This window comes from Hirundo rustica, chromosome 1, assembly GCF_015227805.2.
Source record: "Hirundo rustica isolate bHirRus1 chromosome 1, bHirRus1.pri.v3, whole genome shotgun sequence".
Classification (NCBI taxonomy): Eukaryota; Metazoa; Chordata; class Aves; order Passeriformes; family Hirundinidae; genus Hirundo; species Hirundo rustica.
The window spans coordinates 121490328-121505415 of record NC_053450.1 but is presented as its reverse complement, the minus strand read 5'-3'; the positions used below and the strand labels follow the sequence as shown (position 1 = coordinate 121505415).

General features: G+C 41.7%; 1 protein-coding gene across 2 annotated transcripts in view; it reads left to right on the top strand.

Annotated features, from left to right (window-relative positions):
- CREB5 (cAMP responsive element binding protein 5) overlaps positions 1 to 11442 on the top strand; it is a 235365-nt gene extending 223923 nt beyond the window's left edge. For both annotated transcript variants that reach the window (XM_040084092.2, XM_040084101.2), the window contains 3 exons: positions 4850 to 5077; positions 6038 to 6146; positions 7305 to 11442. In XM_040084092.2, the coding sequence (XP_039940026.1) occupies positions 4850 to 5077; positions 6038 to 6146; positions 7305 to 7468 (501 nt within the window). In that variant the 3' untranslated portion in view covers positions 7469 to 11442. The remainder of the gene's footprint in view (positions 1 to 4849; positions 5078 to 6037; positions 6147 to 7304) is intronic.
- The last annotated feature ends 3646 nt before the right edge of the window (positions 11443 to 15088 follow it).

Genomic DNA, 15088 nt, shown 5'->3' with positions numbered 1-15088 from the left:
ACATACCCTTTTATGGATGAGGTTTATTACAGAGATTGGCATATTATATATGTTGCTTTATGTGCTTGAATCTTCTTGTGCTTCTCAGGCCAAGATTTAACAAGCTGTATGAGTTCTACCTGCAGAAATACATAACAAAGTCTTTAGTGAAATGAAATGCCACTGGTGTGTGTGGAGGAGGGGGGGGTGGGGTGGTGTCCAAGACTGGAGATATTAGAGGTAGTTCTAAGTTAGAATATACTGTCTTAAAAAAGATGAAATGATCCAGACTCTATGAAGAGGACAGACGTCTGCATAGAATGAGAGAAAGACATTCTGCACTGAGTACAGACAACTGTTGGTGCATGTTGTGGCAGGAGGAAAAAGAGGGTGAAGAAAGTCCAAGGAGAGATATTTAAACAAAGGCAATTTAGACTTGTATTCATGTGACAAGTCAGTGAAAGTCTCCACTGAATGAGGTGGAGGACTCAATTTTTTGGATCAGGTATATTGGCTTCAGCAATTTGGATAATTCAATATCTGAACTGAATGTTTCTTGAACTAATGATCTAGTGAGCACAAACTTTAGAAGAGTTACTTTTAAGAGGAATTCTATTAATGTCTTAAGATGATAGGCTTCTGCATCAGGATTGCACAAGAAAAATAAAGCTCTGGGAGCAGTCACTGTAACAGGTCTGAAGAGCAAAGTTAAGGAAGACAAACAGGCAGTGCATGGAATGGGAGGACAAAGAGGAATGCCAGCCATAAGAAGTTCAATCTATTAAGTATTGTGTTGCTTGCAAATACCTTTCAGACAAGCTCTTAGAAAACATTAAAGAAAATGAGAGTATTTGGCTGGCATCCCAGTGTCCCACAACATTAACTATTTACTAACATCTAGCTTTATTACTGCAGAGTCTGCAAGCACATGGGATTTCCCTAAAGTATTTGCTAATGTAAAATGAATTGTCAGCTTTAGGGAAACAATCTAAGTAAGAGCAGCAGACTCCCCTGTGAGAGGATGTCCAGAGCTTTCCTAAGTTTACTTCAGTTTTTACTTTGTGAATTCAATTATTTTCCCATCTGTTAATGAGCTATTTTCCTTGGAGTTGTTTAAAAACTCCAATAAAAAAGACATCATCTCATATCAGAGAAACCAAAAGTAACCTGATTGCTGTATTGGAGATCCCTGAGAGAGTAAGGATAAAGTTGTGCTTAGCCAGCTGAGGACTCCATGGATGACATGGGGGAAGTCACTTAACCTTCATTGAGTGGTTGGGAGGATAAACATGTTAATGCAGTTGAGGGCATCAGATCCCATGGTATGGAGCACTGCTGGAAGACATCCACAGTACCACTTTAAATGGGTGAAGACAAAACTACTGGGGATAACAGCTGCTATGGGTAAACAAACCTCACAGTTTTAGGGATAAGATCAGTAAGCCAATAGCCTTCCTCTGGACACACTTGAACAGGGACCTTGACTTTCTTACCGCTTAGGACAGCTTCAACTTCTTGTGCTTTGTGTTCTCTGCTAGCTAGGCACCACAAAAGACTCTCAGGCAGGCAAGAAGAGATACAGGCACGTGGGTAGGTGGGCTGACTGGCAGCCACAAAGCTGTGTCAGGGTCACCTCATGTCCAGCACTACACAGTCTCTGGAGCTAGGTCCGTGCAGACAGATAAGCTTTGCCATGTACAGTATGTCTCTGGGGGCAACAAACCCCATGGGAGATCAAGGAGATCTTCACGTCGTCCATAAGTGTAAGGGTCACCAAGGGGATCAGACAGAGAGTGATGGAGTAGGAATCCCAGAGTCAGTGGCTTCCCCAGGCAGCAGAGCTCTTGCTGTGCATCTGCTCCTCTGGAGCAAAGGCAATAGTGATTTCTGAACAGATGCATTAGAGGGGAGAAAAGAAGGGTTTGCTGAGTAATAACCACATAGTTATTACTTTCAAAGCTCATCCATAGTCCCCATGGTAATGGCTTCTTTGGGGATCAGATTGCTCGGGCAGACATTAATTTTATGGTGCGATTTTCTAATTATTAACCTTCTTATTCTTCTGAGCCAGATTCTTCCATTCCAAACCACCTGCCAAATGACAGCTTGGTCCATGCTGCTGTAAGCTGCATACTCCCATGCTGAAACTGTTGTTATTCTGCACTGTGCCCTTCTGCAATGTTAGAATTCATGTCATGCTTTTCAGCTACCATTTTGATACACAGAACCCCAAGGCATTATGTTTTATTAGAATAAGTGAATGGGTATTAGTTTTGGGGTAAATTGCAAAGAACAGAAATAAATATTGGATAAAAGTAGAAATCAGCTTCTGATAGGCATCTTTCTGAGAAAGAGAAATATTTTATCAAGTTCTAGCTATGCTGCCTCAACTGCTACAAAAATTATATTATTCTGCATTGGTCCTCTAAAGATTTCTTTATATCAAACTTGGCAGAGTAATAGCTCAAGCAGAGTTGGAATTTGGATGCCATTTCATTCTCTCAGCTGTCCTATGTTCATCTTCATTATGGATATGTGATTAGCATCCTCTAAGAACACCGAAATTAACCTATATTTTTATATTTAGTTTGTTTTCTTTCCTATGTCCTAGGCAGGGCGATGAAATCCTGCTTGAGAATGATGCTTAGACGGTTACTAAGATATAGTCTAACATATTTCATTGCTAAGAGCTTTCAAGTAAGAGTCAGTTAATTATCCCACATGACATTATTAGTGGAATAATGGCAGCCCTTGTAATTAATATCTTCCTGAGATGGAGAGAAGATTTTGTTGTTCTGAAAATGCACTCTGACTATCCGGAGACTGCCTGGTATATTCTGAAAATAAAATTACTCAGTTATTCAGGAGAAAATGACCATATGAGAGGAATTAAAAAGAAAAAAAAATGTATAGTTACCTTTTTCTGCCTTTGTGCCAGACTTCACTGAGAGAGTTAAAAAGTAAGAATTTTTAAAGCTGAATGGAAAAGGAGGAAAAGGGGATAATGAAACAAATAACAGATCTCTGAAGTCTCGAAAGGTGTTATGTGTGAGAAAATGAAAGGTCTTTGATGAGATGTTGACATTAAAAGGTACTTCTGAGACCTCTGCACTCAGACGTACTGCTAAAGAGGCAGCATGCCCAGCCCTGGTGGACAGGGAGCAGCTGGAATCCCTTGGCAGCAGCGTCTTGGCAGAAGCCGGGGGATGATGGTGAGAATGGGGGCTGTGCCCACTGCAGCTGCCATGGACCTGGCACTCCAACCCTCAGTGTGGACAGCATGTTGAAGATTTTATCAGCAAACATATGGAGTTCATGCAAGCTGAAATTTTAAAAATCAGTCAGAAAATATGGGGTGGCTTACTTAATTTTAGAAAGTTATTCTTAAATTTATTTTTTTTTTTTTCCCTGCTCCTGTGAGAGAGATTCCCTGAGAGTGCAATATGAAGCTGGGAATAAATTTGGCTTTATGCAAAAAGTCTTATCAGATGTACAGAATAATTACACATAAAATTGCCACTGTAATTGCCACAAGTCAGCTGGGGGAGGGAGCAAACTAGATTCTAGACAGAAAAGACACCTCAACTTCTCAAGACTCAAGACGATAGTATCATTTTAATTGAGACAGACAGAGGTGTTAGGCAAACACATTAATTGCAGCAATTGAAATTCAGGGCTCAGTCTGACAAAGCACTGAGTACGTCCACTCCCTGGAGTCAAAAGGAAGCACCTTGGAGGTTTGGGCCCTTGCCAGAACAAGAGGGCTAATTTTGAGTGAACAATTCAAGGTTCCAGACTATTCCAGACTGTGCAGGAGTGGCAGCAGCAATGTGTGAGCAAGAGAATCCATGGACTGGGCTCCCAGACCCCAAGCAGAGGGGGAGAGAGGGTGTCTCCAGGGCCCTGTAGCCTGGGTGCCACAGAGAGGCAGGAAAGTAGTCCTGTTCCCAGGCAGTTGAACATTTAACCTGGCTCTAGTTCCCGACAGGGAATGTTCCATCTGCCCAGGAGTCAGCTGGAGAATAGTTTACTTGGCGCTGCCCCCACCATGCACCTTTTCTGTACTGTTGTGGGACAGTTACTTTCAGTAGCAAGATCAATATTCCCCTGCACTTGAAAAAGCATAAATACAGGGTTTTTCCATAGTTTTGTAGCAGTGGACTGGATATGGTATTTCCCTACTCTCAAAGCCAGGGATAAATTGAATAAAAAAAAGTACAGCACAGAGGTCAAATGGAAACTGGTAAGAGGAATATTCCTTATCCACACAGTGCAGGAACATCAAAACACAGGTTCAAGCTCAATTCATCAAAACACAGGTTCAGCCAAGCAGGTTCTGTTGCCCTTGCACAATCCCAGCCCACAGCTTCCCAGTTCCATGCAAGTGCACAGAGTTCTGCAGCTCCTGTTTCCAAAGACGGCAAAGATTGAGATGGAGATGGTGAATCTTGGGAAATAGAAATGGCCTGAAATTTTGGAGGCAATTGGGGGCCAAGGGGAGAAAAAGAGACACAGAAATTAGACCACTACAGTCCTCTGCCTTGATCAAAACAGATCCTGAGGCAAACTGGCCATTCCTGGTTTGAAATAGGTGGTGGCAGAGAATGCATCTAAGTGAATGTTTTTCTGAACATATTCTAGGGAGAAAAAATATTCAGAGGATCATTTAAAAAAAATCTCTCCTTTGAATGTGGCAAGAATTTGCCAGCAGCTGCTTTCAGTGGCACTAGGTGCAGCTTTTGACTTGAGCCTGTTGCAGACCTTGCTGGGGAGCAGGCAGAGTGTGTGAGATTTCCCTTCCCAGTTCAGCATCCCCCTCTGTAACTTCCCCCCCTCACCACCCCCTGCAAAACGTCTTCTTGCCCTGCAGGTTTCGCCGGCGGCGCAGCAGATGCAGCCCACGCAGACGGTACAGCCGCCACAGCCGACTGGAGGTCGCCGGAGGAGAGTGGTGGACGAAGACCCAGATGAGAGGAGGCGGAAATTTCTGGAAAGGAACCGAGCCGCTGCCACGCGCTGCAGACAGAAGAGGAAGGTCTGGGTGATGTCACTGGAAAAGAAAGCAGAAGAGCTCACCCAGACAAACATGCAGCTTCAGGTGCGAGCCACTGTCTGCGCCCCTGGAGACACAGAGGGGCTCTTTGTGCTTGACTGATGGTGCCTTTGGGGCTGCCCATGCACAGTCAGCTCCTAGCGGGAGCTAAGGCATAATCAGTCTCTTAATCAAGATGTGTGCGCTTCAATTAAAGAAATAATTACATTTTAACGGGATAAGCCAGGAAAAAGCTGTCTTGGGATTTAGAAACCTTCACTAGATGGAGTTGTATTTATTTTCTTTCCTTGTCACTGCTTTTTGTGGCGATTTCTTTTTTTTTTAAGTGCCATTAACAAATCTGTAAAAATTTTTTTCATAGCAGGGCATGTAGTTAAACCCTCATTCAAAGCCAGCAAGATAGAAGCACAAATAGATCAGTCTATCAGTGAGGAAAATGAACCAGATAGATGAAAATACCATGAATAAGATGATAAAAGCTTTTCTTACAGTACTGTCCTTCTTACAGTAGGCACAGTACTTTTGCTTCATGCAGTGGTGTGCCTGTGTGCTGCCAAGGGCAGAAAACCATGTGTAGAATGGCACTCCTCCAAAACATTCTCCCACAAAACTCAGAGGTGTGAGCAGCACCCAGGCACTGAGCTGTAGGTGAGAGCAGTCCATCCTCAGTCAGCGTGCCCCTGAGCACAGCAACACAGCCTTTGCCCCCATGGGTTTGCCCTCTGGCCTCATGAAGAGAGCCCCGGTATTTCCCAAGTAGACTGGAACATTGCCTTAAGTATCTTGGGTGCTGTGAAGTTAGTTCATTTGTGAGACTGCCTTCAGAGGTTACAAAATAATGTCACTGACAAATGTTAACATAAACCCGGCACACAAGTGCTCAAATGTCTTTTTTGCTAGGTTCTTTCAAAGTTATGGAGCAGGTTTTGTATTCTTGGGTTTAAGCTTTGCAGAATAGCCTGGTTTAAGCTTTGTTGCTAACCAAAGTCTCTCTTTCTTCTGTAGAACGAGGTTTCCATGCTGAAAAATGAGGTAGCACAGCTGAAACAGTTATTGTTAACACATAAAGACTGTCCGATAACAGCTATGCAGAAAGAATCACAAGGATATCTAAGTAAGTAGCTGGTATGTTTGCGCTGTCTCCACACTCCTCACAGGAAAGCAAACCTTCCAATTCTTCCCTCCAGAACCCCTTCTTGGTCATATTATCACTTGAACCTGTCTTCTCAAACATCATCCGAGCCATCCAATCTCCTGCCCTTATTTATCCAGCCCCGCTCAAAACCAAAAAAGCCCCGGTTTGCGTCCCACACAGCAGAGCTAGTCTTCCCCACCCCTCCTTTCGGCAAGGAGATGCACACGGATGGACGCTCACTCCCCTGTGGAGGATCCTGCTTGAACCCACAGCTCCAAACCTGCAAGAGTCCTCCTGGGCGCGGCGCTGCCAGAACCTTAAAATAACTCTCAAAAGGAAAGTTAAAAAGGAAAACATTACAGCCCCCTCCAGCGAAAATGGTACTGTGCTCTGACAGTGGCACAGACCAGGCCTGGCGCAGGTTTTCAAGGTTTGTTAACTCTTTTTTAATTATCATCTTTCTTTCTTTCTTTTCTTATTTTTTTTTTCAAAAAAATTCTCAGTTAACAGAGGCATTTAATCAATTCTTTCTAGTTGATGCATTTTGTGAGTGTAGTAATTTAGAGAGAAATTCTCTGTTTCATTCTAGAACGGTTCTGAAGCACCTCGGGGCTTGCTAGATTGTGACATAGTCTTAAAATAGAGCCCATTTCTGTCTCCTCTGCATCACTATGCAACTGTCTCTTTAACAATACTCAAAGAAAAAATACATAATTGCATTACATGCCTATCAGCTGTTGCTCGAATGAGATTTTCTGTGCTGCAGTGCACTGCACTCTGATTTCGATTCCTGCTGGAACAAATAAAGCATTTAAGCAGCCCAACTGATTTTAAGGACCTTAAGATATCAGGCTTTTTATCCCAACATTAGTTTCAGTTATTAAGGTCTTGGACTTTTTTCAAGGCCTCAACTCCTGAAGTCAGGTTGATATCAGAGAAGCTGGTTTGAAAAAAAGAACAAAACCTAAAACAATCTTAAGACTGAGAGTGTTGGATAACTGTAATTATATTTTGAAATCCTGGGACTTGTGCGTGCTTCAGGTTATCAGTATTTTTAAGAGTATCACCCAGCCTAGGTTTTTTACTTGGATGGAAAAATGAATGTGTGATGTCTCTGTGTCCTCATTCCCTCCCCAGGTCCTGAGAGCAGCCCTCCTGCAAGCCCGGTCCCAGCTTGCTCCCAGCAGCAAGTCATCCAGCACAACACCATAACGACCTCCTCCTCCGTCAGTGACGTTGTGGGAAGCTCCACTCTCACCCAGCTCGCCAGCCACAGAACAGACATCAACCCCATCCTTTAAAAGTGGTTGATCAGAAACTGCTGGGGGAGTGTGGTACCGTATCAAAGCGTCCTCTCTGCTAAGGACATGTGCAACTGTAACTCAAGCCTGGAAGATTCCTCAGTTCTTGAAAGACTCTGGCTCTTCATTTTTATAGTTATTAAAATGTCTTTTATACTTAGTTACATAAAAGGGAGTTAGGCAATTAATATGCTATCAGCTTGAGAAATGCTTTGGTGCTTTCTCCATTTTTTTGGTACCAGTTACTTGTTTATAAACCTAACTGTTTCTGTACATAAGTCATGTTTCCTTCTCACCAGTCTAGCCTGCAGCCTCAGAAATACAAAGTTGTGTTAAACTGCAGCTTGTTAGCCAATGTGAGGCATGAAAAGTATTAAACAGAGTCAAACATAGGTAACTAGGAGTAATTAGGCTATAAATATAGACCGAGGGCATCTGCTGACAGCATAATAAAAAAGAGTTAGCATTGTGCTATCAGCAGACCGTGTCCCGCATTCAGAGCCTCTTTCAGAGCAGTTATATAGGATGTGGCTTCAGGACAAAATCAAGCCCAAATAGCGTGCTCTTTTGTCCAGCCCTCCCCCTTCTCCTTTCTCCCCTACCCTGGCCTTTTTCTCCTCCAGTTATTCTCACACCTTCCTTTTCCCTTCCCTTTTCATTTCCCAGCCTTTTTTTTTTTTTTTTTTTTTTTTTTTTTTTTTTTTTTTTTTTTTTTTCATTCCAAGGCTTTCTCACTTCCCTCTTTTTCTCAAACAATGGTAATGAGCAAGCAAAAACTTCAAGCCCACCTAAAAACTGTCGGCACGGCTGCTGCTTTCACTAGCTCTTCACCCGCAGTTGGGCTGCGCCAAGCATTTGGCTTTTTAAAAATACAAATGCTCCTGATTTAGTGTTTTTAATAAATAGGGGAAGGCCAAAACAGCACAGCCACAGGTGAAGCAGGACGGTGAGCCAGCTGTGTTGATGCTAGCAACCCTGTAAGCTTCTGTGGTGCAGTAGAGGCATAGCAAGCAACACCTGAGAGTCACGGCAATTTTTTGCACTGCCAGTCATTAATGTAGGAAAATCCATGTGTATATAATAATTCAGAAAACTTCTGTTCCCTAACCTGGTCGCGTTGTTCTAGCAACGAAAGCTAACAGCCTCAGGCTTCATGGGCTATAAATGAGAAATAAATCAGTGTAATGGTTCTGACCAGTTGGAAAAATGCCATTTTTAATTCACAGGGAAAGACCTGCTCTCTGCAGGCATTCCTTTAAACGTTCACAGACTGATCCCAAGCTGGCAGACAGCAGTGTAGCTTCACTGACTTTAATGGCACTTAACACCCGCTTACCACGGGTGAGGAATTGTTCTTTAGGACGCTAAATAATTTTTAGAAGGCAAGCAGCGGCTAAAAAATGCTGCAAGAATGCCAAGTCCCACACTTGGGATAAAATACAGTCCTGCAGAGAGGGTCTGGAAAAGAGCCTTATGCCACAATTAAGGTTTTTGTTTGGACTCTGAGCCTGCCCCTCAGCACAACTGATTTGCATCCCCGAGTGGTCCCAGTGATTGATGGGAAAATCAGACAGAGATGATGCCAGTTAATTATGCTGCCTTGCTGTATGTTGGGAACTGATTTTGCTCTCAAATCTGTCAGTGGCAAAACCTCCTGCTGCTTGCCCAGGGAGTAGGCTCTGAGCTGGTGAAAAATGTTCAAACATTTTGAGCTGCATCTTTAATTGAAAAATTCACATTATTCCCAGCAAATCCTCTAGCCCCGAACACACTTTGTCCTGAAGCAAAGCTCTCTTCCTCAGCGACTTTTTCTTTGGTCTTTGGAGGAGTCATGGGTTTTTAAAGGGTGGGTCTCCTCCATGCGGGAGGAAGAGTGAAACAACTGAAGTGTGAGGAGGCACTGTAAGGAGCAGGGCCTGCCTGGAAGGGAAAGCAAATTTCTGAGCATCATTCATTGCTGAATTAGTTCTTATCTTGGTGACTAACTTTTTATCAGTATTCTTTTCTTTAACAGCTCACTTTCCATTTATGCAAATACATTCAAAAAAAGAAGACTTTTAATGTACAGTGTAAATCTTGACTTGATGATATTGTCTAAGAACCAAAAAAAAATTATGAAAAAATACAAATGTAAATGATTTTCTATTATATTTTAGACAAACATATACTTTTAAAGTGTTTTAAATACTGAATCTATAATTTTTTTTTAATCTCCAGTTGTAATAGCTAAATGGTTTTGCTTCATCATGGCTCCCAAGAGAACTTTTTTCAAATATGCAGTCGAGAAAAATGTTCCAGCTGAGTATCCACTATGTAAAAAACCCAAATAAGCATTTCCCCTGCATCTGAATTTCATCATTCACCATCAAAAAGGAAATGCCATTGCAGGGTTATTTAAAATAAATTTCCCTCTATATGGGTAGCACTTAAATGCATTAAAAAATAAAAATCAAAGTTGTTGGTAATATCAGAATACCCAGTTGAGCTACACTGCACTAGGATTACAGTTTAGCTTCATTTTATTCAGTCTCCTCAATTAAAATATTTAGCTGTTAAAATGAAAGCCTCTACATTAAAAAAAAAAAAAAGGAAAAAAATACAAAAACCTTGTCTAAGTTTTGTTAAATTCAGCAACCTGACAGTTTGACTGATGTGTATTATATATAGCTCAATTATTTCTTTTTTTAATGCTAACTAGGCAAGCCAACCACACATGTTGGCCTAAATGTGTAATTACAATGAAATGTCTCCTCTCTATACTATTGGCCTTTAGGTATAATCCTTGCTAGTGATGTGGAAATAAGTAAAGGATGAAAAGCTATTTGCTATTGCTTCTTGTAACTCTGTCGCAGGTTCACAGGCCAAGACAACATGCAGCATATTTATATCGGCTGTAACATCGGGAAAAGGACCAACAGTACCAGGCACCTTATATTATTCATCAGATTTGCTTCCACATTAAAATGCTCTTGTTTTCCAGGGGAGTGATCCTGCAGCCTTTCCTCAAGCTGCTGGTCCAACTGGGCACTGGAGGCTGCCTGATCAGGGGCTGCGGGAGAAGCCCCAGCCCTCTGTCTCCGGGATATTCCTCTGCCATGTGGTCAGTGGCAGCAGCCTCTTCCTAAGCACGTCACTCTCTAAATGCACTTCCTGGTCTCTTTCCATCAAGGAGGAATCCTGCTTTTCCACGAGCTACTTCTGGAGACTGCTCCATTTTCCTCTTGCCCTGCCAATCCAGCCTGTTGCCAGGCTCACCAGGCTCTGTGCCCTATCCCACTGCCAGCGAAGGACAACTCAGACCACTTCCATCATCCACTCTGCAGGGCACTCGCCGGATGGTGAGCCTTGGCCAGTGCCTTGTTCAGGAGGAGGTGTTACCGTACCATAGACAGCATCTCGTGGGTGTGATGTTGGAAGCAGGTTGGAAATCTCCGCCATGGAGAACTGCAATACTTTGATCAGAAAGAAATGATGCTGCGATCCAGCTCTGGCACCCCTGCCCCCCTTCCCCAAGTCAATTTATGCAAGCCATATTCATAACGCTGCCTGTGGGAGACAAGTAGTTTGTGTGCTATCATGGTGTGTTTTATAAGGACAACGACCATGATAATGATGGTGATTTATGGAGAATTTCATGTTGTTGGGAGTTAATTCCTGCTATGAAGCTAAATGTCTGCTGCACATATTCTGAATAGTGGAAAGTCAATGGTTCAGTGCCTCAGTGCGTGTGGATTTAGTGTTAATGAACTCAGTCCTGTTAACTAACAAGCCAGCTATAACTGTTGTTAAATGCCCAACTTTTGAGGATTCATATTTTTTTAAGCAACAATATTTAGTGTTGAAAACTAGCCTTTTAGTTTAGGCAAAATGTGCTTTTTCGCAGCTAATACCTTTTTTAAAAAAAAAGCGTATAGAGTGAATTTATGAAAATTCATGAGGACCAAAGCAATTTTAAAACAGGAATCTATTAATTTAGTATTCACATAGAATTTTATAAAGTATTTATTAATAAATGTTATTTTAACACATTCCATTTGAACAGTATTCTTGTACAGAATCTGTTTGTTTTTTTGTTTTTGTTTGGTTTTTTTTTAAGTTACAATATTAGTTTTGCAATAAACTACTCTAGGTGTGTGTGCATCTTAATCGTTCAGGGTCTCAAGCAGAAGTCATCCATCTAAGATGGAAAAGTTTGCTGAGGTCAGTTGTACAGAAATTCCTAGAATTAAATGTTTTCCCTGAAGCAGCATCTGCTTGCTTTTTTTTTTTTTTTGGTAACAATGAAACAAATTATAAACCTTCAGTTGTTTCCTTTGTATTGCAAAATGTGCTTTCTCATTTTAGAAAGCATGGGTCAATGTATAACTGGAAAGCCTGTAATTTTTTTTCTGCTTTTTTTTTTAAGGCTGATTTTTTTACATCACCACAGAAGATCTAACCCCATCCTCATTTCTTGCCTAATATCACATAGTGAGTTGCACTATACTGCCTTACCATTGCCTCTTCAGTCCTCTTACTAGAGCAGTGTTCCTTAGATTTAGACCATTGAAGCTCCATTATACATCAGAGAAAATCACTGGAGGGGGAAGAAGAGAAAAAAAATTGATCTGTAGACAAAAAACCTAAACTGTGCCTATAAAACAAAACCAGTTACAACAAATTAGTATCTTATTTCTACATTTCAATTATTTATATTCTTTTAAAATTGCACTTTAGCTCTTGCTCTCTTTCTTGCTCTCCCTTGTTGAATCATTTATAAATATTCTTGTAAAAGTTTTGCACCAGATACATTTATATGCTTTCACTGGTGGCATATCTACAACTTGTCTCTCACACCTGTCCGAGCGGAGAAGCCGAGACCAGCCAGTCTGCAGTGTGACTTAGACTTTAAACCCTCTTCATGACAGCATATAAATGTTTTATTATGCAATGTGTGTGATGTGAGGCAGCATCTAAGCTACATTTATAATCTCTCACCCCAAGAACCAAAGTGTCCTGTATATTGTAAGGTCAGGAGACTGGCTCTGTTGTGCATTGTGATGCACTTTGACTGTTGTCCAACTCACAGTAGCTGCAAAGCTGCAGTGGTAACAGTGGCCATACTATGTATTAGAGTTCTGAATCAATAAAATATGTTGCCTTATAACTTGACTAGGGACAGCACCTTTAAAAAGAAAAAAAATAAGAAGGGACAAAAAACTTCTAAGGACAAATAAAAGCAATAAAATCTCAAGTGATTTGAACACCAAAAAAAAAAAAAAAAAAAGGTTCAATTTTTCAACATCTGAAACCATCACCTTGCTGCATTGACAGAAGAGACTGTTTACATCCATAACCTCTTTTTTTTTTTTTTTTTTTTTTTTTCTCAGAGCTTACATTTATCTCAGTTTTATCAGTAGCTTTACACTTAAGAGCTAAATTGCTCACCATTATTGGTTTTCCATAGCTTTCAAAATGACTTTACAGCAAATCCTAAACTGCATGAGGCCAAAAATGTCAGTGTTCACACACACTCAGAGACAAGATTGATTCTCTAAGTGGAAATCTGATCCTTTCCCAGGCTCTCCTTGGACTGGAATCAATAACTGCAACTCGTTATATTTAGATCAGTGTGTAATACCTGGAATTCAGGATCTCCAGTTCTACATTTATGCAAGTTAAATGTTAGTATTGCTTAGGTGCACCTGGTGGAACTGTTCACAAAGCTCATGTTCAGAGCCTGCCATCTGATGCTGTGAAGGTCTTAGACCCAAGTATCTTTCTTGACTAAAAATCTGCGTGACAGCCTTCTGAATGAAGACTGAAAGCTCCTTCCATGTCTGCAGAAACTGCAGCGCTGTCCTGGGGTGAGGGAGGTGGGAGGATTGATTGGGCATTTCAAGAGAAATGTTTTCCTTGTTGGAATCTAGGAAAATTTCACAGAAGTATTTTCCCCACCCCACAGAGCTGAGGTTGCAAGGAGTTCCCTGACAGAGATCACCTTTAGCATGCTTCCACAAGAAAAACTACTTTGCACGAAACACGAAACTCTTCTGACTAAGAACAACAGCCACTGAGAGTTTTGCCAAGGACTATATCATTGGGACCCAAGTGTTTCCCAGCCCATGGCCTTGAGCTCTGTATCCCTCTCTCTGTAGCAGCTCTCTTAAAACACTGGGTAGCACTCAGTGAACATTGCTTCTTTGGACTATTGCCATTGTCCTGTTTTTAAGGAACTTTTAGCACTGCTTGGAGTAAGCCTAAACTATCGAAGTTTATATATAAATATATATAAATATATATATAAAATATTAAAAAAGGTGCTGTCACAGTAAGTTTTGGGCTTGAGGTTGTTTGTATTGTATGCAAAGGTTTTGTGTTTGTATGTCTGTTTGTTTTATTCTGTAAAGCAACCACCTTCCTTACTGGAGGGAGATACTTTTTTTTTTTTTTTTTTTTTTTTGGTACATAAATGTAAATACTTGCTGCAGCATTTAATATGTTTAATTTTATGTTAAGCTTTTTGTTGCATTGTGAACCCATTATTGTTACAAATGGACAATGAGTTCATTGAGACTGTTCAAATAGGTCAGATTTTTACATCTCTTTCTAGATAGAAGAGAAAGGATTTTTGTGCATTTGTACAAATGTTAATAATATCACTGCAATTCCAATATAATAAAGCACTCAAATACAAATAATTCCAATAGTTTGCCTATACTCCAGACTTTTACTGTACGTATCACTCCTGCAATTAAACCAAACTACTCTTCACTGATTTCTGTTATGACCTACAACCCCTCACCTCCCTCCAAACTGTAGGAGGACCAAGGTCTTGGAGGACCAAGACCTCCTGTCTGGTGGCAGGAGCAAGGCACTGTGCAGACCTTGCAGCTCACCATTGTCCCCTGGCAGCTGAGGTGACTTTGTAAGAACTAGTTCTCTGAACTTCTTCCAAGCAGGGAGGCTGCAGAGCCTCAAACAAAAAGACTTACGTGGTGGAGCCTGACATGAGGCCTCCGCATACGGATGAGACAAGCTGTTACTTTGCTTTTCCTTGCAGCTGGAGTGTGCTTGTATCAAAATACACTCCATGCTTGTTATCCCGCCAACCTCTCCTCTTGCCAAAAGCTGCCTGGAAATGGATTTCCTGCTGGGCTAATTAGCTCTAATTGTGATGCCCCTGTTATCTTGCCAACCTCATTTCTCACTATAAATTGGTCCAATACAGACCTTGGCACAATAACGCGTAAACCGTAATCTAAAGTTAGTCGGGATGAACCCATCTCTCCAGTGGGAATTAGATTAGCTGGAGATTAATGCAACTTGATGTCTTGCTGGCAGTCCCAGTGCGAGGGCCTGACCCAGCGGTGCAGCCTCGGTGACAAGGACCAGCCTGCCTGCAAGCACTCTGTGCTGGTGTCACACTGCAGGGTATCGGCCCCGTGCAGTGTGACCGTGCCGCTCCCTTGGGGGCCCTGGCACAGGCACAGCTTCTGCTGCTCTCCCCCCTGGTTTTTAAAAGGCTAAATCTGGCCAAGAGCATTCACCCTCCTAAAATGGGTAGGAAAAAGGCAGAGCCATGCCCTTGTTCCCATCCTCCCCTTGTAAAAGCTGGAAGATGGGGCAGTGGGTGCACAT